We start from the raw sequence: 24,438 nt of genomic DNA, 5'->3' as shown, positions 1-24,438 counted from the left end.
GTAGCTCGTGGTTTTTTTCAAAAGGAAGGAATAGATTATGAGGAAACTTTTGCTCTTGTTGCTAGATATACTTCTATTAGATCTATAATAGCTATTGTTGCAGCCAAAGGTTGGGAGCTGCATCAAATGGACGTTAAGATAGTCTTCCTCAATGGTGTCATTGAGGAAGAAGTCTATATTGAGCAACCAGAATGTTATGTAATCCATAAAAGAGATTCTCATGTTTGTAGGTTGAAGAAAGCTTTATATGGGCTCAAACAGGCTCCTCGTGCTTAGTATGAAAGAATTGATAAGTACTTACTACGTTTAAGATTTTGTAAGAATGATGCTGATGCTAACATTTACTTGAAGATATATAATGATGATATGCTTATTCTGGTTTTGTATGTGGATGATTTATTTCTCACTGGTGAAAATATTTTAATCATAAGATGTAAGAAAGAATTAGCCTCAGAATTTGAAATGAAGGATTTAGGACTAATGCATTACTTCCTAGGGTTAGAAGTATGGCAAAAACCCAATGAAATTTTTCAAAGTCAAGGAAAGTACACTATTGATATTTTGAAAAGATTTAGAATGATGGACTGTAAACCCATGTCTACTCCTATCGAATCTAACTTAAAGAAGTTAAGTGTTTCTGCAGCTAACTCTAATTTTGCAGATCCATCTGAGTACAGGCAGTTGATTGGATCCTTGATGTATCTAGTCAATATTAGACTAGATATCTGTTATGCTATGAATGCCCTCAGTCAGTTCATGAGCTTGCCTAAACTTGTTCACTTGGTTGCTGCCAAGCACATTCTAAGATACCTGCGTGGCACTATTGGTTATGGGCTGAAGTATTTACTTAATACCTCAATCTTCTTGGAAGGCTATTCAGATTCAGATTGGGCAGGAAGTGTCAAGGACAGGAAAAGTACTTTGGGTATCTGCTTCAATTTGGGCTCTACAGTAATCTCTTGGGCATGTAGAAAGCAATCTTTGGTAGAATTAAGCACTGCAGAAGCTGAGTACATTGCAGCATCTATTGCATCTAGAGAAGCAATGTGGCTTCGCAAACTTCTTGTTGGATTATTTGGTCAATCTAGTGGTTCTACCACTATTCATTGTGATAATCAAAGTTGTATAAAGATGTCGGTAAATCCTGTGTTCCATGACCGGTCCAAACATGTGGAAACGCATTATCACTTCATTCAGGATATGGTGCAAAGAGGCACCATTCAGCTGAAATATATTAGCACAAATAAACAAGTTGCTGATATTCTTACCAAACCCTTATCCAGAGTGAAGTTCGAATACTTCAAAGACAGACTTGGTATTGTGGAAAATGAAGCCCTAGTTGAGAGGGAGCTTCAATCTCAATGACTCTATCTGCAGCGTTTTGATCATTCTTTGCTTGTGTACAAGAATGAAAGGATCCACTCTATGCTTGTCTGCTAGATGGAAAATTGTAATTATGTAAAGACCCACTTGTGTATTACACTTTCTATGCTTGTCTGCTAGATGGAAAATTGTAATTATGTAAACACCCACTTGTGTATTACACTTTCTATGCTTGTGTGCTAGAACCATCCTATGCTCGTGTGCTAGGTGGAAGATGTAATTCTACCTTGTGTGCTAGATCCATTCTATGCTTGTGTGCTAGATGGAACTCTAAAGGTTCAGATTATGTATTCTCTTCTTCCCTAGTTAAGAGGGAGTGTTGTTTGTAACTAGGAAAAAGGGTTCGGATTGCCCTAAGGCAACATCTGAACCCCTATCGGACTAGGTCCTTCCCTTAAAAGTAACGTGGAGGACCGGTCCTAAAAGGGTAACGTGCCCCCAAACAAAGACCAGCCCCATATTTACCATGCCACACTAATTTAACTTGGCGCCAAAATGCATATATTCAACAAGGCCGACTTGGGGTTATATGGGTTAAATGCTCATATAAATAAAGATCAATTGCCAAACACAAATCACTCATTCATTCTCATGCAACCAGCGAAATTCCTCTGCAACTAAATGTGCGAAATTTAGAAGAGAATTGGGCGAATTTGTTCAAGAAGATCAAAGGCATTTGGTGTTCCTAATTTCGGTTATAGAGCAGACTTGATGCAGACTTAGTTTATAGAAGGGAAGATCTGATATGATAAAAGGGAGCAGATCTGAAGAGTCAAGCTAAGTATTGTATTGATGCAATTAAGATTGAATACATAATCTGACCTATGGGTCTTTAGTGCTGGGTTTTTCCTCCTTGGAGGTTTTCCCAGGGTATTTGTGTTGGTCTCTTGTTCACTTGTTTTTCATTCTTGCATTTACTTGTTTATGGTTTACTTAATGTTAGCAAACAGTTAAATACTGGAAATTTGATTACTGATCTGGGTCACAAAACTTAACAAAGGGAAAAAAGAGAGGAAAAGACAGATAAAATAGCTAATTAATCTATCTAAGACAGCATATTCAGGAAAATAGACTGAAACCTTCAAAAAACCAGATTTAACTTAATAAGCTAATAAAGCACAATTATGTAAAATCTGATGCAATCTTCAAGGAGAATTAGATTTTCATGCTATTAAATACAAAATGTAGAATTTTTACATCCATCCATTTGATATTTAACAACTAAACTAAGCATATAAGTGGGTTCAGATTAACCATGCAAGGGGAGTGACAATCAATCAATCCTTAATGGTATGAACTCCAAGGTTTCTATCAAATACTAACCTGAAAATACTATCTGAAAACAAAATAATTGACATGAAAATTAAATAGTGAAGAAGGAGACCATGCACTCACATGAAAATAAGAGAGCTTTAATTTCCATTCAATCTGCATAAAATTCGCCAGAGTTTCAACAACAATCTTAGAACTTCTTACAAAAAGAGGGAAAAACAATCCCTTATATAGATTTCCAAAATTGGATGAATGGCCTAGATTTAATCTTACAAATGGCCCAGATTCATCCTCTAAGGCATGGCTGCCCATACTTATTAATAAGGAACAAATATCTCCTTACCAACTATTAACTTACTAATAACTACCCAACATAAAGCTGCTCCCCAAAATGTGCACTTGCACGGGGCTCAAAATCTGCAATGAACTTGGGTAGTTGGAAAGAAATAACTAACTCTAGGAAAGCACTCTCTTTTCCCGAGGTAGATTCTTTTACCATGAAATCCACTTCCCTTGCAAGTAATCTTCCCAGATGTCCCGACCTACTGCGCGTTCAACCCGAACATAGGCTTGGAACCTTATGCATAACGGAAATAATTCCTTGTTGGGAGGAATAGGAGGATTATGCATTTTGAACTGAATCACCTCTCGATGGATGTCTACTACCCTCAGTCGTTCGCGCCAGTCTGATTGATGAGCTTCAAAACACAATATATCTGAGTGCAGCCTGCTGGTGAATTCTATGTCCTCCGTGGAGTCTGTAATTTTATCGATCCTCAACCTGTCATTCCATCGTGACACCACATCATCACCTTCCATGTCATCTTTCCAGTTGCTGACCAATGCCCTGAGGATATTTTCACCGATATTCTCAATGCCAGACAAGACTTCATCGCACTCCTGAATTTTTTTGATGGTGTCTGCCATGTCATTCTTCATGTTGACAATCCAATACCATTCCTTGAAGGTGTTGATATTGTGAGGATCTAGGATTGTCAGCAGCGCGAGAATCTGAGCGTGAGTCCAGAAGAGAGCTCTCATGAGGGGTAGAGCTATATAAATCGTCTCCTGGATTTTGAAGCACTCCTTCTTTACCTCCGCCATCTTTACGCAGGTTAACTGTATATTGAGTGCCACGTTGTGCACATCTTTGATGATTCTCTCCCCTCTTGTCTTAATGCTCTGGATCCACTCTCTAACTACTTTCGCGGTGTTACGCACTCCTTCAAACTTAGTTGTAGTTTTCTGTGCCAACACCAAAGGGGGAATGTGGGACTAAACAGCATGTTGTAATGGCCTTAGCAAGTGATCTACATATCCCTCGGCCTGTTGGGCACGAGCTCAATACATATCCCGTTCAGTACTCATCTCATCCAGCTGCCTTAGCATGTTCTGAACAGCGTCCTTGAACTCTTCTCTCTCCTATTCCTTGGTCGCCTTCCCTAGTGGGATAGATGTGATGCTATAATCAACCAATGTGACCTATTCTGTTGGTTTGTCCTTGGGCGGAGCAGCAATATGAATTGTCTGATTCCTTTGTTCCTGTTGGTTGAAAATTTTATACACTTGGAGAAATATACAAAATTGTGGTTTCAACCACAGTGTGTGAGTAAAACTCTCCTAATTAAGGGAAGGCTCCCCCTATCTATATCTATATCTAATACTAAAACTGAAATAGGATGGAACAACAATCTTTCTTCTTTTTTCAAGAAAGCCATTATCCTTTTCTCTCCACAGAAAAGTGATAGCAATTTAACATAAAACAGCAGTAACAACTTTTGAAATGAAATGAGAGAAAGGAAATGAAGTTTCCTGAAAGCTCAAAGACTTCCGTCACTTCCTTCGGGACGAGACATCAATTATCAAGCTCACAGTCTTGAATATGTGAAGTCCTATCTACCCTTTTCTATGCTAATGATATCAAGAACAAATTATAGCAGCACAAAGTCTGAAATATCTTATTCCCTTCTACACAAAACAGTAAGAATTAGTATGAGCTCAAAGACTCACAACTATTTCTTATCATAAAATCTATTTCTAATCTCTCTCACAAGAATAAGTGTGAGCACAAAGACTTACAACTCTTTCCAAGAGAATATTTATACTGATTTATATTAACCTCCAATACTTGCAGCACAAAGACTGCAAATCAAATTCGATTAAGCTCTCTAAGAAACACTTGCAAGAAAGATAATATGGAACACAAACTCAAGAATGTAGCACAAAGACTCAACAATTGAGCAATCTTCTTCTATTCCTTTCAATTCTTCAATTTACACATAAAAGCTCAAAGACTTCTTTGCTGCAAATTTGGCAAAGTTCTTGTTTGTTTTCCAAAAGATAAGGATTACAATAGACCTCCTCAAGTATTTATAGGAGAGGAGTCTTGAGAAAAAAGTGGGAGGTTCCTAACTAACTTGAGAAATTCTCTCAACCACCAAGACTTATTCAATAACTAACTATGACTTATTCAAAGTTACAAGTCCTATTCTAAATTGACTTATAACTCGTCTACTTGTAATTACAAAAAAGCAAGTAATGACTTGACTTGCAATTTACAAAATGTTTTTACAAGTAAACATGTCGAAAGAGAAACTACAACTAAGAGATTACAATTCTGAAAATGCAACCAAGTGTTGAAAAGCACTTAGGTTGCACCATGTGTAGACATGAATCCTTCAAACTTTTGATGATCATTTGCAGCTCATTAGGATTCGGTTCATGGGTATACTTTCCCACGATCATGGTTTCGACAATAACATCACTGCAACGAAGGATTGTGGCATTATTCTTCTCAAAGAAAGATTGAATTTCTTGTAAGAAGACTTGGTATGTAACCAAAGCTTGAATAGATGCAGCTGAAAATGGTTCACTCTTCCACTCATGATGAATCTTCAATTGTAGATCTGAGAGAACCCTTTCTTCTAATAATAATTCCCCATTATGATCCATGATATTACAAGAATCTTTCTCACAACGAGAAACAATATCCTGAAATACTTCCACTCGCAGTCTCATGGGATCATCAATGTCTTCAACAAGTTATCTCAATGGCATCATCAATACCCTCTAGGATCTAGGACTTAGGTTAGCTCAATTTTCTCACTGTTGTAGCTTACCCCACCTTCTTTGAAAACTCCTACTTAGGACCTAGATGAGGAAAGACAACGAAAGGAGGGACCCTGTCAACGACAAGGAGTGTGTGCAAGGCACAACAGATTGCATCAACGACTATCTAAATAGGCCACCGCACTAACATGGAAGTACAGATCATGGTATATCCAATTTCCCTAGTTCCCTATTTGAGAGTTTCAGGCTTTGAAGGTTCTCCCTACAAACTCCCACGCTACTCTATAGACAAGATGATTCTCTTGGAAGTTGCCAGACAAGCACATCCAGCAGGACAAATTCTCAGGGAGAAGAAGATATCAGGGGTCACGTTCCCAATGACCATAGGGGACAACGATGTGTATTTTAAGAATTCTACACATGCTGAGCAGTCTTATAAGGAATTGGCATCTGATTGCCTACAAGAGCACCCCATCAGGAGGAGCTTTGACCCCACTGGATTAGGGAAGAAGGCCTATGGCAGGTATTATAGATATAAAATGACTATAGAAGATTATTGGGCCAGTTGCGAGGATGACTTTGAAGTCCACCGCCATGAATACTCAAGGCTTAATGTGCACCAAATCAGGACCTTCGAGTATGCTCGGGTCTTAGATCAGCTAGTTGACTTTGGGGATTGTCTGCAATACCAGGACTATGAAGCAGTAAAGGACCTCCCACCATCGATCAACTAGTCACAAGATCCAATTACTGATTTAGAGGCTACAATGGAAGGCCCTAGGAGATACACGGACGCCTGGCTATATCAATAGATTCAAAAGTTAACCCATGATGGGATACAATTCACCTACAACTTGATGGGAGGCTTTGAATCCCACTCGTCCGAGGACGAAGAGGCATCAAGTGTTGCAAAGGAAGAAGAAATTGAGAGAAGGCCCGAAAAGAAGAGAAAGAAAACGAAGGCTAGTAAGGGAACACGAACATCGAGGAGGTCTAGAAGAGGTCCTAGCCAATCACCTGAGGCTCGTGTGCGGGAAAATATACCAGTAAGAAGGTCACCTGTTGCCACCTCGTCAAAATATCTTGACTCAGTTGAAGATGTCGTTGAAATTGACCACCTACCAACTCCTCCCCCACAAATTGATTTGGCCTTCACTAAGGCAATTGGTTCATAGGAACCTAATGTGCAGGAGACAAAGATACAGACCATTGACCTGGATGGACCTAAAAATCAAGCTGAAGAAGGAGAAATATACCCAAATGAAGAGGTAAGCAGACCAAAGGACACACATGAGGAACATAAGGAAGAAGGTGGTGAGAGGAATGATGATGCAGTTGAAAGGGACAAGGAAGAAAATAAAAAATGAGGAACCCCACGAAACTAAAGAGCAAAAGGTACAAAGGTCACTCAATAATTACTAAGTGAAGTTGGGGAGAATTCAGTTGTGAGTAAAGATCAAGATACAAAACTGACTCAACCTCTTTCCATGACTGATCAACCGCAACTAGATAGTGAATCCACTGAGGCATCATGAGAGAAAAGCAGGGAATCAGCAGACACTTTAGGACAACCTACCCCTCATGCATGGCTGCAGTCTCGAATACATAAGAAGGTTGCAGCAAGGCCGCCCATAAGCTTGGATGACTTATTCTCTAGGATAGGGGAACCTCAAGCCAAAGAGAAGAAGCCAAGGACCTATTCAAAGGTCACCAAGGATGCCCAAAGAAACCGAATAATACATATTGCTACTCCGCCTAAAGGTAAATCAGTTGAGGAGGTTGCATTGGCTGATTATAGTGTTATGTCAATCCCACTGGAAAGGGGAAAAAAGAACAAGAGGTTGAAGAGTTCAAGGACTCCGTGCAGAACATATTAGGCCAACTAGAAAGAATGACTACTGAGCAAGAAATGTACAAAGCTCGTGCTGAGCAAGCCGAAGGAAATATAGATCATTTGCTCAAGCCACAACAACATGCTACAAGACCTATGTTCCCCCCTTGGCATTAACACAAAAAAAAACTGCTGAATTTGAGAGTGTCCAAGACATAGCCAAGGCAACCAAGGAATGGATTGAAAATATAGTACAGATGGGATATCCGGTACTAGAAGAGGCAACCAGCATAAGATCAGACGCAAAGCGAACCTGCCAAAGATTGCACACCATCATAGACAAGGTTAAGGAGCTTAAGAAGGTAGTTGATACCCCTCTCGTCATTGTCAAGACACTATTTTGGACTCGTCACCGGATTCCCACATTACAGCAGATCCTTGGACCTTTTGATATCGACACCTTTGGAAATTGGTGTCAAATTTTAGGTATGAAGAGCGACATCCTAGACTACCCCAAAAATAGTTGGTTGGAGAGTAAGAGGACTCTACTTGACGCCACAACCTTTTGTAGGGAAGCTCTGAAGGTTTTGATTAATGATTGGAACGCTGACATGGAGTGCAACGAGATGAAGATACGTTGGGGGAACCGGTTGAAGAGTGATGGAACTCCATATTCCAAAGATGATATAGAGTTCGCCAGCAAGCTGTGTGCAACCATAAGGGATTTCGAGGCCAGGAAATTAGACTGGATTGAGCAGATTGGGAGGATAGAGAGCCACTGTGTGGACATTGAATTCCGAATTAATAATCCCCCTCTTCCTCCTTTTGATGAGATGCACTCCATCTGTCTAAGGTTTCAAGAATATATTCGGGCAAAGCGGACTGTAGACCAAGATATTTGGCAAGGGTACTTGGAGGAGGAAAAGAACTTTTTATTGTAAAAGGGGAAAATATCTATCTTGGGATGGTAAAAAGTGCATTCCCAAGGTTAGTTATTTCTCCCCAACTACTAGGGTACTCTTCTCAAGTTTCGAGCTCCATGCAGTGCACTTTTTAGGGGACAACTTTATGGTAGGTAGTTGGTTAGTTAGTTGGGAAGTATGTTCCCTATTTACTAGGTATGGGAAGTCAGGCTTTTTAGGATGAATCTGAGCCACTTGTATTGTTTAAATCTCGACCATTCATCCAATTTTGAAAATCTATTTAAAGGGACCGAGTTTCCTTATTTTGTAAGTTCTTGGATTGTTGCAGAAACTCTATCGAAATATACACAGATTTAATGGAGTTAAAAGTAGTTGATATTTCCTGTGAGTGCATGGTTCACTTCTTCACCCTTTAATTTATGTTATGTCTTTTTACTTTAAGTAATATATTCAGGTTTATATTTGATAGAGGTCTTTAGTTCATACCATTAAGGACTGGCTGATTGTCAATCCCTCTGCACAGTTAGTCTGAACTTATATACAAACTCCGTTCAGTTGTTAAATGCTAGATGGGTAAATGTCTAAATTCAGCATTCATGTTTAATAATTTGAAAATCTAGTTTCCTTTGAAGATTGCATCAAGTTTTACTTAGTTGTGTAAAGTTGTAAACTACTGGCAACGTAAAACATGGTTATTATAAGATCTTAGCCTATTTGCTTGAATGTATTATTTTAGATAGAAGTAGTTAGTATCTTTCTTCCCTCTTTCGTTTTTTCTTACTTTTTTCATAATCTATGTAAAACCATCATGGTAGCATCAAGTTTAATGCAAAATCAGATGAAAACTGACTTGGAAGTCTAGGGGATATCTTACCAAACCTTTTGAGCCAAGTCTGACCACTAACATAAGTCCCCCTTGTGTCTACCAGCAAGACACATGAACCTCTGAGCCATCCCACAGTCAAGACCTGACGAAATGAACCTTGAGGTTGCTCTACAATGATCATTTCAGTAGCACTGGAACTACCTTATGCAAGAGACAAAGGAATTGCTAATAGATTCTATTATGTGTTGACCAAAAGGAATTGAAATCTGGCTTTAGCCACATCAACAGGACTTACATCAAATTTCAAAGGTTTAAGTAGTGAAAATCAGTCACCTACTGCAGTAGATATCATTGAAATTTGATATCACCCAATTTAAGGTGATTTTCACCAATTCGCAGTCGTAATCTTCATTAGAGGTACTTGATATACTTAATTATAGGAAGCCTTTGTAATGTCCCTACCAAGACATTTCAATTTTGTCTGTCAAACAATTGGTAGAACATTGAAAACAGTCAATATTTCTGAGTTCTATGATTAGGAACAGCTGCAACTATCATTAATCGGCATAGGCATTTTCATGAACAGTTTGCATGCATTAAACAAATCATTGACATTTTCACAAACAACAACAATAACACATTCTAGAAATGAAATCAGATATATGAGACTCATTTATTTCTGATACAAACCACTTCTAATAAATTCTGGATTTACATTCAATTTCATACAGTTCAATCTCAAAATATCAAACTCTGACCTTAAACTGTAGCTTCAATTGTCTGCAGATGATGCTGATCTGACAATAAATGATAATGTGAATGTTGATGCTGCTGTTTTGATTAACTAATATCCAAAAATTCTGAACAGCAGCGGTAACATGGATTTTTGGAGTTAATTTTACATGAAAACAACAGTGCTAACTCCTTATATCTCCCAAAAGCAGCAACTCACCTTCTAGTCACCACACATCACTCCAAGATGAGGCGGCCAGCAAAGAGAGCCTAAAATCCTTTACCAAATGAAGCGCTTTATCATCAAAGACTCACGCCTCACTCCAAACTCCCATTTCTTCTTTCCAAACTTTCTGAAAAATCTTATGCAACCTTTTCTTTTAATATTCAAGAATTCAAAAGAAAGTGACAGCAGAAATTAAAGGGGCCCACACATTAACAAAATCCCACATTTTCCTTCAAACATGAATTGGTTTTCATTCTAAAACTCACAACCACCTTTTAGAATATGCCAATAATAAAAATACCAAAGTGCTGATTCTTCCTTGTATAAAATATGATAATTCCTTCCATACTTAGCAGAATAAATGATTCTGAGGACTTTCAGAAATATAATCAAACTATTTGTACCATTTATTACCCAATATAAATCTGTACTTGCTTGCAAATGATAAAGATTTCTCCCCTTCTATGCATGCAAATAAAATAATACTGGAAATATATAACTACGCTCAGCACAAATTCATCTCAAAACCATATCCTTTTAGCACAAACCGTGACTCTGAATGAATTATGCCATATTGGAGGTCATTGAACTTTCATATATGGAGGTCATTAAACTTTCAATTAGTCAAACATAAGTATCCTCTTGCCTAAAATGCTTGGGACCCACAAAAAAAAACCTCCAATGCTTGGGACCAATATAACATTTAGTCAAACATATAACAATGCTTGGGACAAATTGAAGAGCAATTTGTTTTAATCTTAAAAATAAGTATCATGTTGCCTACTCTCTGTCTCCTTCAGGCTTCAACTCTTTCAATTTCCAATTGATCTAAGACTCCATAGCCTGATGGCTATATTTTCTAGATCCTTATTCTTTCAAGCAATAAATATCCATTGAGCCACCATAAATGTAGTCTAATAATTCAACATGCTTATTTTAGCTGGACAAAGTTGCCTCTACTTGCATAGGCCAAGCTTTGTGCCATAAAAAAGAATGAAAAGCTGATAGGTAGAGGCATTCATACATATTTCTCCTGGTTTCCTTTCAAACTTTTGCTAGCCATTGACCATCTAACACTGACATGTTATAATCACAAGAGTTCTGAAAGGGATTTTAACTCTGACAAGCTCCAAAGATTCCATCTTTCATTGTTCTTAAGGTAAACTACATCCTAATGCTAGAAAAAATTCATAGTTATAAAACCTCCAATGCCAAGATCACAAAAAAAGCACTTTACCTATGGCACCCAAGCAGAGAACTACAAAGCCTCTCAGAGCTCAGAAGATTTCAAAATTTTGAACACATCAGACGTAGCTCAAGTCTAAGAGAATCTTTCCTCATGCACCATTTATTTCAAAAGAGATTTGTAAGAGAACCCTCACTCGTGTTGTGCATAATTATGAAAACTAAATTTAAGCTCTTGGCAGGAAGGAAAAGACAAAAATAGTTGGTTGAAACTTCAGCAGGCCTGGATTATCCAGAAATCCAACCAAAGACAAATAATATGTTTCCATGGTTGTTCTCAAGCAACCTAACTAGTTAAGATCCTCAGAAGTTACAAAAAGGAAAAAAGGATTACTCTACAAGCAATAAAATATCTCTGGGATCTTACAAGAAATTAAAAAGTTAATTTGTTCATAATCAGAGCCTTCCCAGATCAACCACACTGTTAACTTGGATTTTGATGCCACTTGTAAGCTTGTTGAGCTATCTCCTCATACTATCTCCTCATAGACTCATACACAACATGTTTTTGATGCCTCAACTGCAACATCATTGTGAATAAATAAGAGCCTTGTTCTCTGTGTAAAGACCTTTTTGGCTCTTTGTTTTCTTAGCTATTGTAATAGAAGTTAGACTTAGCCTTATCATTTCTTTTCTGCAAGCATTCGTAAGCATTCAAAGGCCATAGAATTCAATGTATACTTTCATAGAACATTAATGTATATGTTTAGTAACTTCTTTTATTCCTCTGCATTGTTGCTTCTGTCTTATTTGTTATCCAGTGAAGTATTGCTGCTTCACACCTTTGTTTATGGTTCAAAACCTGTGGTTAGATGCTGCAGATTATATTTGCTGTGTTATATTAGTAATCAGTTACCAAATCAAATACTACATTTCTCTTTTCCTTTTATCTCTGTAAAGGTCATTTTAGTTTGACATCAAAATAAAGGGAAACCAGCCCTTATTCAGAGGTTGCATCTTTAAAATAACAGCAGCTTCCCATTGGTTTGGTCTACCTGTGAGTCATTATAGAATTAAACAAGCTGCTAGGCTCCTCAACAGTTATGATAGGCTTCTCTTTTGAAGCTGTCACTATCATTGATTTCTGGTAACATTTTGATTGCTTATTTTGGGTATGTATATCTTTCTAAACTTTTTGTTCTTCAGTATAAAATCAGTCTCTTACAAGCTATTGCACAACCATCAGCTTTATATAATTTAAAATTGCTGGAACTTAAATAGTTCTGTAATTCAGCTTCAAAATTTAGGGATTGATATTCCTAAAAAGAAGCAGATTCTCTTTTCACAAAGCAACGAGTAATTGTTCTATCGTTTCCCCATCATGCTAGTTTGGGAAGGTGCATATCTTGATGTTATCTGTGCTTTATTATATAATAATATATAGACTAAAAATGAATGAGAATGCTTGTGGAAAACTCAGATCACAAGTTATGTAAAACTTGACTGTAAAATGTGGGTAAATTGCAAGCATTTAATGATTCGCAATGGAATTCAAAACTATCAAGATGATATTTACCAATAACATTTTCAAGAATAGCCTTGTTCCTAGTGCTGCAAGATATGATCGTAAATGTGAATTGGATGTTTCATGGGTACACTGTATGATGCTATGCCCCTCCTCAAAAGTCTGCAAACATTGAATGATTAATCAACACATTGATATATTTATAATTCAATCTAAATGTAATCAGCTAAGTTAAGTAACCTTATGTATGATTTCATTTTACATGGACTTCAAAATGGTGAGTTTTCATTTCTTAACTAAGATCTAAGATATAAGGGTCTACAAGAAGAGTACTGTAAAACTTACCTCCACTAAGATTTCAGGATGTACAAAAGGATAAATTGGTTCAGGAAAGACAATATTTTTCCACGTCTGAAAATTGTATTTGAACCTTGTCAAATGAGCAGCCTCAAGTGTCAGATCTACCTGAAATTTTTTGAATTTGTATACATGAAACCTAGAAGTAAAATCAATTGTCAACAAGTTCAGGAATAAATAAACACATAACTAGCATATAACTCTCATAAAATTGTGGTTTTGTCCCAACAAGCATGATTTTAGGCTGAATCCTCTCTAGGTTAGTGAAGTGCTTTTTGTACCTTATATTTTACCTCTCTCACACATATTCCTAATGTCAGTGTGTTACAACCCTGTAAATGTCCCTTCTTAAAAACAGAAAAAAAAATCTTAATCAGGGCCAATATGATATCTAAACTAAAGAAGGCCAATCTGTTTTTCATTAATGGGGTCTGTTCTTGTATTCATTCAGCCATGGTTTTCCTTCTATTCACATTCTTTTGCCCTCTACAGCAGTTAACATCTGAAATAGGATTTTACAGCAGTCTTCTAAATGAAAATAACAATCATCAGGAGCAGCATACAGTGAACAGCAGAATAAAAGCAGACTTCTAGATTAACATAAAAGCATGAACAGGAGAGAAAAGAGCAGAAAAAAGGAATATTTGAGGATTTGGCTGAATAGGTGAAGTTTTTCACTTTGGTGAGGATAGTGAATAATTCTGCCATAACATCTTCACCACAAAATTCCATTTTGCACTTGTAAATGGGCCAAAACAAAATGAAGTTCTGCCCGGGCATACTTTTTACATGACAAAGCCACACTGTAATTATTACTAACACATTGAATTTTGGCTCAAATGTGGAACTTTTCCACTAGCAGCATTACGTAGTTGATAAATATGACATGGACACACATTTGCCAAGTTTCAACAATCCAATATTTCCACCCAACTTCAGAAAATGTGGTTTAAGTGAACAAATGTTTCCATTAGCTTGAAAAATATGGCAAACACGTCAGAAAGCTCCAACCAAGTCTTAATAAATGGCATAAATGAAAGATTTTTCTTCCCAACTTGAAAGGTGGCTTAAGTGTCTTAAAGTTTTGCTTCATAAGCCAAGGCAAACTTTTTAGGTGATTTGCAACATAAGATCACCACTTGGATTAAGACACGAGCACCTTTTCCTTACTTTAACACATGGTTAGAGTGTGTAAAGAATAGTTGAAAGACCCTACAGATACTTGTAGGACTTGCGAGTACTCACAAGACTCGCAAGTACTTGCAGATCAAAAGGGCAAATGAGTACTTGCAAGAAAAATGTGGCCCTAAGTTTTTTAAAGCACCTGCTGTAAGTTTTGCAGGAAAAATTGCTGGACTTGCAACAAAACATGATAAACTCATAATTCTAGGGTAATCCTTAGCTGCAATAAAAAAATGCTTTTCGGCAAAAAAATTTCAACATTGTATAGGTCATTTTTGTTGATTTGTTTGTTGTGCGTGAGGATTTGTTTGTTGGGTTTCTATTTCCAGCATTGAGGAATTGTGAGAATTAAGAGCATGAGAGCATGCCATCACTACATTAATCAAAGTTGTGTGTCCTTGACAAAAAGAATCCCCTTCCCAGCCAATACTTTGGTTTGCCTTATCCAAACATATGGAAATATGATGGCCCAAAATAAAATAAACGTGGAGACAAAGCTTTAAAGTCAATTAATGTATAGGGAAAATAGATATGGTCATCTTCCATGCCATATATTTTATGTTTGGATTTCCTGCATATTATGAGATTCTTGAGAGGTTTTAATTTGTATGTTATGCACTTTATGTTTAGATGTTACTATTATTGTTTCATGGTTTCAATGCTAATTATTATTTTATTGGAAACTTGTCCAATATATTGTCATGCCCCCGCCAAATATATGAGATCACAACTTTAAGATTGCAGCCCTTAAACTCATAACCTAGGCATTTGAAATGAGCATGGCAGCGATTCTATAGAGTCGATTAAAGAATACTGTCGTCACAAAAGTCGGCCCTCTTGATGAACGACCTTGATCATCAATCTTGTGACACATTAAAACAGCCTCCAAGTGTGGGACCTTGCATAATTGAGGCTGAACCTCCGGAGAAGGCCGACCTCCTTTCCAATCTGAGTGCAAGTGTTGGACTAACCCAACACGTGTAAATCTATTCTAATGGTTTGAGGAGAAAAGGGGAAGAAAGAATGCTTGAAAGGGGAAAAGAGGTTTGCACCTAGATTGAATTTTGATCTCCCTGCTTATAATTGCACAAGACACAAATAAAGCCACCCAAGGTATGCACTAATTAATACCTAAATTAGCTCCCTATTGTATGAGTGAAGGTTGGAAATCTTGCAAAACAGCAAGAGGAACTGATTTAGTTCACCGATGACATCTACAAAGGGATCAACACAATCACCTATGCTAAGGAAGACAAATTAAGATGCATTCAGACAAGGCAAGTAAATCACACAATTTGTCTAGACTGAAATAAGGCAAGACAAGATAAGAATATTTATTCATGTAAAGGCAAAGCAATTTTTACAAATCACAGAAAACATGTATTCTGAGATAGAAAAGAAAAGAAGATCCCTGTAACAGGGTTACAAAATTGCCTTTATAGTTCAGGCATAACTAAGACGAGTTACAGTTAAGAAACCTAACCCTAGCTAGGGTTAGATTATAAAATATTAGAGAAAAGGATAAAAATCATGAAGATGATTTGATCTTCATTTATTATAGTCTCTAAAAATGTCCTTCATTACTGGGAAGAAGCAAAAAGATCTGCAGATGAGGGGAAATCCCTACGTTCAATGCATCTCCATGGCGTCCGTAGGCCAAGAAAGTCTCCATTCTACATTAAATGGGCACAATTGCCGTTTGGAATCAACCCTAGGGTCACTTCTGGAGATGGTAGAATTTCTCGGTAGTTGGATTGAAATTTGATTGGACTTGGGGCACCAACTAGGTCAAAAATTGATTTTGACCATCCAATTGGCAACCACCCTGTGCAGAGAATTTAAATTTTCACCTGCCTGACAAGTTTGAATTCTAGCCCTTCGATCATCCAGATCGCGTGAAGATGGACACGCCAAATTACGCCACATAGCCCTCCACAAGGCTTAATGAAAGTTTAGAATGCCATTGTCTGATCGGGCTCTTATGAAAATCTGACGGCTCAAAATGCACCACGTATCAGGCCAAGTCCACCCTCCTTATAACCTTTACTGCAATACCGTCAAGAGAAAACACCCCCTCCACCTGACCGCTGCAGTAGCGTGGTAACATCTTCCTTCAGGCCTCCCCAACCTCACTGCCATACCACAGGGGTGCCCTAACCCTGCAACCAAGCCACTGCGGTAGAGCAATAAACATCCAAGTGGTCACCGCAATCATCACCGCAAACCTGCGGGGAGGGGTCCACCATGAGCTCCAACTGTTGCGGTAGCGTGGTGAGCAAAACACTTACTGCCATACCGCAGGGGAGCAAACAAAGGGGACGTCAGGGGTTGTGGTAATGCAGTGACGAGCAAAACAGACTGCCGGTTGCTACGAAAAAGAGACCGACCCCGAGATGAAACTAATGAACCTCCACCCGGTCACTTAAGTGACTTTGACCGCCCTGTCCGGTCAACTTAAAAAGAGAAATCAAGGCCGAAAGAAGGTCTTAAGGCAAATAAGCCTTAGGGTTTAGGGTTTTAGCCTCAGAGATTTAATCAAGATTTTAGCCAATAGAGTTTCTTAGACCGGATTTCTTCAGGGCTGAAGTTGACATAGAAAATGTCAACAAATACCAACGGTATCAATTTCCTAAAATGAAGTATAATGAAAATTAAATTAAGAGTTCAAAGCAGCAATCAGGAATGAAGGGTTATACTACTTCAAAAGGTAGCAATTGTGACATTGTGACTCCCTCAATAAGAAGGCATAAAGGGGAGATCATTTCTTGGGAAAAGATCCATCATTCAAGCATCACTCATCAAACCATCGAGAAATCAAGCAATCAATCAACCAACAAAGATAAATCCCGCAATCAGCAATAAATCAATCATTCAATCAAAGAATCAATCTTGAATTTGAGGAAGTAACTTGCAAGAAAGGAGCATGAAACCCCTCCCAAGTTCATAAAGAGACTTAAGAACGAAAACCCTTATTTCTCCTTATCAAGTTTGGATGAAAATGTTGGAATCAAGGAACACTGAGAGGGGGGGGTGAATCAGTGTTCTGCAATTTTTAACATTATTAATCTGTCATTTAAGCCACTTAATGCAAATGAATAAAAGTCGAGTGCAGAAACACAAAACAAATAACCACAAAACCACAACACCAGGATTTTTACGTGGAAACCTGGTTAAGGGAAAAACCACGGTGGGATTGAAATCCACAATATTAATATACCTTGTTAGAAGTATAATAATATTACATGAGGGGAATGCACATACATTCTGGCACACTACGTAGAGCTCACTGCTCAAATTACAATAAGGGCTACAACCCTGGAAGGCTCACTACCTTACAAATGATTACAAACAATAATTGGAATGTCTGAACCGATGTACAACATCTACAAATGCCAAAAACAGTTCCGGTTAAGCACAAAATACTCTGCTCTGCAACACTACTCGGTTCTGATATTCTGTTGTATTCCGGAGCATAAATCCTTCAACCGCGCACGTGAAACTGCCCACAATCGCTCATACACACTTCACAAAAGATCAAATCAACTGGTCATATATATCTGCAACATCAAATTAAATCTTTTGCATGTCAGCCCAAAAACGCATAACACATAAATGAAACGTGTTACCCAAGTTGGCTCAATCTGATCCAAAAACAATCATGCGGACCAAAACAAATTGTCCACACGCTTCCCACATGTCGGCTCACTATCCTTGAGCACACAAATAATTACCAGAATTACTCTGCACGATCCACACAATGAATATCCACACGTTACTACTGATGAACACTATTCTAACTAGAAACCTGTCGGCCGGATCTTCCAATTTACACAAGACTCAACATCGGAGGACATAAACCTGGAATAAGGCATATTACACGTCCACAATACTTCTCCGAGATTCGCAACACCAAATACTCAACACAAATGAGCTGCCAACCAAAACACTATACACTCTACTGGATGTCATGTTCTTCACTGGACCTCACCTGACCTCAATCTCTCTTCCGGTATGAATGAATCACGAATTGCGGATTGGATATCTGACTCAAGTTTCCATCAATGACAACATCTGAACAACATTGCAGTGTCTTTGCCAACAATCTCCCCTTTGGCATTGATGGCAACACAATGAAAAATGATTGTGTGTCGAACCAAAACCAAAATATATACACTGCAACCAAAAATCTATCAACCGGACTCCAAGAATCTGTTGGTTGAAAATTTTGTACACCTCAACGGCTGTACAAAATTGTGGATTTCAGCCATAGCGTGTGAGTAAATACTCTCCTAATTCTAAGGGAAGGTTCCCCCTATATAAACTAATTTAATACGGATGGGACAATAGTTTTCCTTCTTTCAAGAAAAACTATATTATTTCCACTTCACAGAAAAGAATAGCACTTAAAAGCAAATATCAGTAATAACTTGTACCATAAAATGAAAAAGAGGAAATGAAGTTTCCCGAAAACCCAAAGATTTCAATCACTTCCTTCGGGACAGGAAAACAATATCAAGCTCAAAGTCTGCAAATAGAATGCACTCTAAAACTAACCTATATGAAAATCTATCACAAACACAAAGTCTTGAGATACTTCTCAACTCCAATTGTAATTCTTAAACTGATTTCACTCCCAATAGCTGCAACACAAAGTCTGCAATTAGATGAAGTGAAGCTCTCTTTAGCAGCCTTCTACAATCTTCAAAGTAAGCACAAAGATATACCCCAAAATGACATTAGAACACAAAGGGACAAAGCAAGGCTTCAACTCAAAGTCTGAAATTCCTCACTTCTTTTATATTACTCAAAGATGGCAAATATACAACTATAAAGCTCAAACTCTTTATGAGTAGAAAATCCTGCAGAGTTTCTTGCTTTCCAAAAAGATAAAAGATACAATAGACCCGCTCAAGTATTTATAGGAGAGGAGTCTTGAGAAAAAGAAGGGAGGATTCCAACTAACTTGGACCTTTTCAACAACTAATTATGACTTATTCAAGATTACAAGTCCTATTCTAAATTAACTTGTAATCAGCTTACTTGCAATTACAAAAGTGCAAGTGATCAACTATAATTCTGAAATTACAATTCTGAAATATAAACTAAGTGTTGAAAACACTTATACGGTAGCATGTTTGGCCATGTATCCTTCAAACTTCTGGATAATTCATTGTAGCTCATCAAGATTTGGCTCATGGGTGTTCTTAGCAATAATCATTGTTTTGACAATGGTATCGCTACAGCTGAGAATCGTAGGATTATGCTTCTCAAGAGTAGCCTGGATTACCTGTAGAAAGATTTGGTACTTCACCAAGGCTTGAATTGATGTAACTGAAAATTGTTCATCCTTCCATTCCTACTAAATCTTCCTTCTCAAATCTGAAAGTACATCTTCTTTGGGCAACAACTCCCCATTCCAACCTTATGTTGAACTGATTGTTGTGCATGAATTGCCATGAGTTGCTTACCCAATTCCATAAGAATGATTTTGTCGATTGGATATCTTGGAAGCATGTATGGCTGTCCACTGTAGCATCCAACTCTCAAGTAAGTAAATGTTAGGAATTGAAGGAAAAGACACCCATATTCATTCACTCTTTCCCACGCAGCATCTGATACTCTTCTATTCTTCAATGTTCCATCAAATAGACACATGTAGTGGCCGTAGAAAGCATCCTGGACTCTCCTGTAATGCAACTTGCTAGGTCTCAAAGGCAGTTGATCATAGTAATCCCACACACGCATGAGCGAGCGATCACCCTTGGTAGAAAAACTAGGGAAGTGTCTGAGTGATGCTGCTCTATACACCAAGTATGAGTTCATGAAGAAGATCAAAGTGGTGGGAACTCTGGCAAGCTGCTCACACAAAGTGTCGCTAATGATTTCACCCCAAAAATGTGTTGGGATTGTCTGATGAGTACAATGAACTGGTACATCCATGGTTCAAAGATGTTGGAATGCTCTAAACCCATGATTCTGCTCAAAAGGGTAATTGTGTCACCAATTTCTCCTTTGAAATCACAGAGAAACAACTTCGCCCACCGGGTAAGACAGGTTCTTGGTTCTTGAATCCACTTGTTGATATGACGCTTACATTCCTTCTCCCTCTTCATGTAGTATTTTGTTGCACTTTCCTTTGAAATCTCTACATAAATAGGAGTTGTAGGTATTTTGAAAATATTTTCAATAGTTTCAGCATCAAGACGGATAACTACCTCACCCTCATCATCCCTAATAGTTCTGGTTTCCTAAACAAAGTGAGCGGCACAAGCAAGAACAAACTCTGGCTCCAGGGCAGCCACTGGGAAGGAAGAGGCAAGATGGAGATGACTATCCAGCAAGCGTTGCATGTTATGATCCATAGGGTTTTTAACCCTCTTGAGAAAATATGACATATCCGCATGTCCGATCTCTGTATCCTTAATCTCATCCAATGAAGAAGAGACTTGAGAAGTTGAGAAGGAGAGATCTCATTCTGATACTTGTCGTATTTGTACTTCATCTTCTTTTGGGAAGACAATGCTGGCAAATCAGTCATTGAACAAGAACTTGTAACATTGTGATGAAAATCCAGAAGTGTTCATGCAACATCACGATCCGTTGAAAGAGCCATATGAGCTTCTTGAAAGGGGAAAAACTCAACCCTAGACCTAAAACTCTTCGAGCTGGAATAATGAATAGACGAGGTTTTAAAGGCTGAGTTTTTGACCAATTTCAGATCTTGGGAGATGTATTGCAAGTATGAAAAAAGGAAAAAACTTGTGGAAAGACATAATTGCAATCGGGTTTCTAAATCTCGATTGCAAGTAGACTTGAAATGAGAAAAAATGAGTGAATATGCGATAAATGGTAAAAATATGGTTTTAACATGAGGGAAACTGAAACTTGTGACCAAGGATAGTAACCATGGATGACTATGAATGGAATTTTGAAGAATATTTTCATCTTGACCACATGTAAAATGGGAAAAACTTTTACTTGTAATCAAGTTTATAAAACCCGATTTTGAATGGGTAAGCTTTAAAACAACTTTTCATATTGCAATTTTGGCAAAAGAATCTTAACTCTTTTCAACCAAAGGGGAAGACCAACATCTCACTTATACTTGTAATCGGATTTTAAAAACTTGATTTCAAGTAAAGAAGAAAACTTGAAAGGTGGGAAAAACAATGCAATCTGCAAAGTTAAGACTGTTTCAAGTTTCCTTGTGAGTGCATGGTCTCCTTCTTCATTAATTTAGAATTTTCAGTTATGTTTCTTTCATTTCTCTATAGCATGTTCTAGATAAACATCTGATAGAATCCTCTCTATTCATACCATTAGGGAATGGCTGATTGTCTTTCCTTTTGTATGGTTAATCTGAACCTTTCATATGCTTAGTTCGGTTATTGAATGCTCACTGAATGAATGTTAAAGTTCTGATGTTGTATTTAGTAGCATGAAAACTCAATTTTCCCTTGAAGATCGCACTAGATTGATACAAGTATTGTGCTTAAATGGTTGGTAATGCTTAGTTTAGTTATTTGGAGGTGTTTGTCTATTTTTTCAATATGCTATCCTAGTTAAATAACTTAGACTTTCTGTACCTCTCTCTCCCTATCCCTCTTTTTTCCTTTTTTTTTATCAAGAAGAATCTGCAGTCTTGCTGAAACAGTATCATGCAACTAAAACCAATCGATAATCGAGACTGTTAAAGTTTTAGGGAACTCATCCAGCAATTGCCTATTTTACCGTAAGTCCCCTTGTGTTTCCAGCAAAACACATCAAACCACTGAGTAATCCCGCAGTCAAGACCTAACAATCAAAACCTTAAGGTCGTCCCCTTTGATCAAACGTGAGAAACAACATTAGGGATTTCCTTATCTCAAGAGAGGATAGGATATTCAGTGAGTACATTCTATTCTGCATTGGCCAGATGGAGTCGTAGCGATGTGATTTTAGACACGTCAACAGGTGGGAGAAAACTCAACTGAGTAAAGGACCAGATACAGCACCTAACCCACCTTCTACATCCGATCAGCCACGAATAGGCAGCGAGTCCGCTGAGACATCTAGAGGACAAGGTGGGGAGCTAGTGATTACATCAAGACAAACCATCCCTCATGACTTGTTGATAGCTCGGGCACAGCGGAAAGTAGCTGTCAAGCCGCCAATTAACTTAGAGGACATATTCTCTTGGATAGGAGAATCACGGGCCAAAGGAAAGAAGAAGCCAAGAACCTACTCCAAGATCACCAAGGACGAACAAAGGAATCGAACGATTCATATTGATGCTCCACCCAAGGACAAACCAGCAGAACAAGTCGCATTGGCTGATTATAGCATCACCTCTATCCCACTAGGGAAGGCGACCAAGGAACTGGAGAGAGAAGAGTTCAAAGACTCTGCTCAGAACATGCTAAGGCAGCTAGATAAGATGACTGTTGAACGGGATGCGTATTAATCTTGTGCCCAGCAGGCCGAGGGACACATAGATCACTTGCTAAGGCCATTACAGCATGTTGTTGAGTCCCACATTCCCCCTTTGGCATTGGCACAACTACAGCTGAGTTCAAAGGAGTGCGTGACACGACCAAAGCAGTTAGAGAATGGATCTGGAGCATTAAGACAAGAGGGGAGAAAATCATCAAAGATGTATGCGACGTAACAATCAATATACAGTCAACCCGCTTAAAGATGGTGAAGGTAGAGAGAGAGTACTTCAAAATCCAGGAGACGATTGACATAGCTCTACCCCTGATGAAGGCTCTATTTTGGACTCACGCTTGGATTTCCGCGTTGCAAACAATCCTAGACCCCCCATAATATCAACACCTTTAAGGAATGGTATTAGATTGTTAACATGAAGAATGACATGGCAGACACCATCAAAAAATTTTAGGATGAGTGCAACGAAGCCTTGTCTAGCATTGAGAATATCAGTGAAAATATCCTCAGGGCATTGGTCACTGGCTAGAAAGATGACATGGAAGGTGACGATGTGGTGTCACGATGGAATGACAAGTTGAGGACCGATAAAACTACATACTCCACGGAGAACATAGAATTCACCAGCAAGCTGCACTCAAAATTGCATTTTGAAGCTCGTCAATCGGACTGGCATGAATGGCTACAGGTAGTGGACATGCATCGAGAGGGCATTCAGTTCAAAGTTTGTAATCCTCCCATTCCTCCTAATAAGGAATTGTTCCCGGCTTGCATGAAGTTTCAGGAATATGTTCGGGTAGAGCGCGCAGCAAACCAAGACATCTGGAAGGATTACTTGCAAGGGGAAGTTGATTTATTGGTAAAAGAATCTACCTCGGGGAAAGAGAAAGTGCTTTCCTAGAGTTAGTTATTTCTTTCCAACTACCCAAGTTCACTGCAGATTCTGAGCTCCGTGCAAGTGTACTTTTTGGGGAACAACTTTATTTTGGGTAGTTATTAGTTAGTTGGTAGTTGGTAAGGAGATATTTGTTCCTTATTAATAGGTATGGGCAGCCATGCCTTAGAGGATGAATCTGGGCCATTTGTAAGATTAAATCTAGGCTTTTCATCCAATTTTGGAAATTTATATAAGGGAGTGTTTTTCCCTCTTTTTGTAAGAAGTTCTAAGATTGTTGTTGAAACTCTGGAGAATTTTATGCAGATTTAATGGAAGTTAAAGTTGTCTTGATTTTATGTGAGTGCATGGTCTCCTTCTTCACTATTTAATTTTCATGTCAAGTATTTCGTTTTCAAATAGTATTTTCAAGTTAGTATTTGATAGAAATATTGGAGCTCATACCATTAAGGATTGGCTGATTGTCACTCCCCCTGCATGGTTAATCTGAACCCACTTATATGCTTAGTTCAATTGTTAAATATCAAATGGATGGATGTAAAGTTCTACATTTATGTTTAATAGCATGAAAATCTAACTCTCCTTGAAGATTGCATCAAGTTTTA

The 24,438-nt window shown here is 38.1% G+C and overlaps 1 protein-coding gene across 9 annotated transcripts in view; it reads right to left on the bottom strand.

Annotated features, from left to right (window-relative positions):
• LOC131052343 (uncharacterized) overlaps positions 1–24,438 on the bottom strand; it is a 276,241-nt gene that overhangs the window by 96,327 nt on the left and 155,476 nt on the right. For 8 of the 9 annotated variants that reach the window (XM_059216711.1, XM_057986987.2, XM_057986989.2 and 5 more), the window contains 2 exons: positions 13,318–13,437; positions 13,024–13,134 (listed from right to left, as the gene is read on the bottom strand). In XM_059216711.1, coding sequence (XP_059072694.1) covers positions 13,024–13,134; positions 13,318–13,437 — 231 coding nt within the window. The remainder of the gene's footprint in view (positions 1–13,023; positions 13,135–13,317; positions 13,438–24,438) is intronic. The other variant, XM_057986988.2, reaches the window with a different exon arrangement.

This window comes from Cryptomeria japonica, chromosome 2 (assembly GCF_030272615.1).
Source record: "Cryptomeria japonica chromosome 2, Sugi_1.0, whole genome shotgun sequence".
Classification (NCBI taxonomy): Eukaryota; Viridiplantae; Streptophyta; class Pinopsida; order Cupressales; family Cupressaceae; genus Cryptomeria; species Cryptomeria japonica.
The sequence above is the reverse complement of the archived record's forward strand: the minus strand, read 5'-3'. Positions and strand labels throughout refer to the sequence as shown.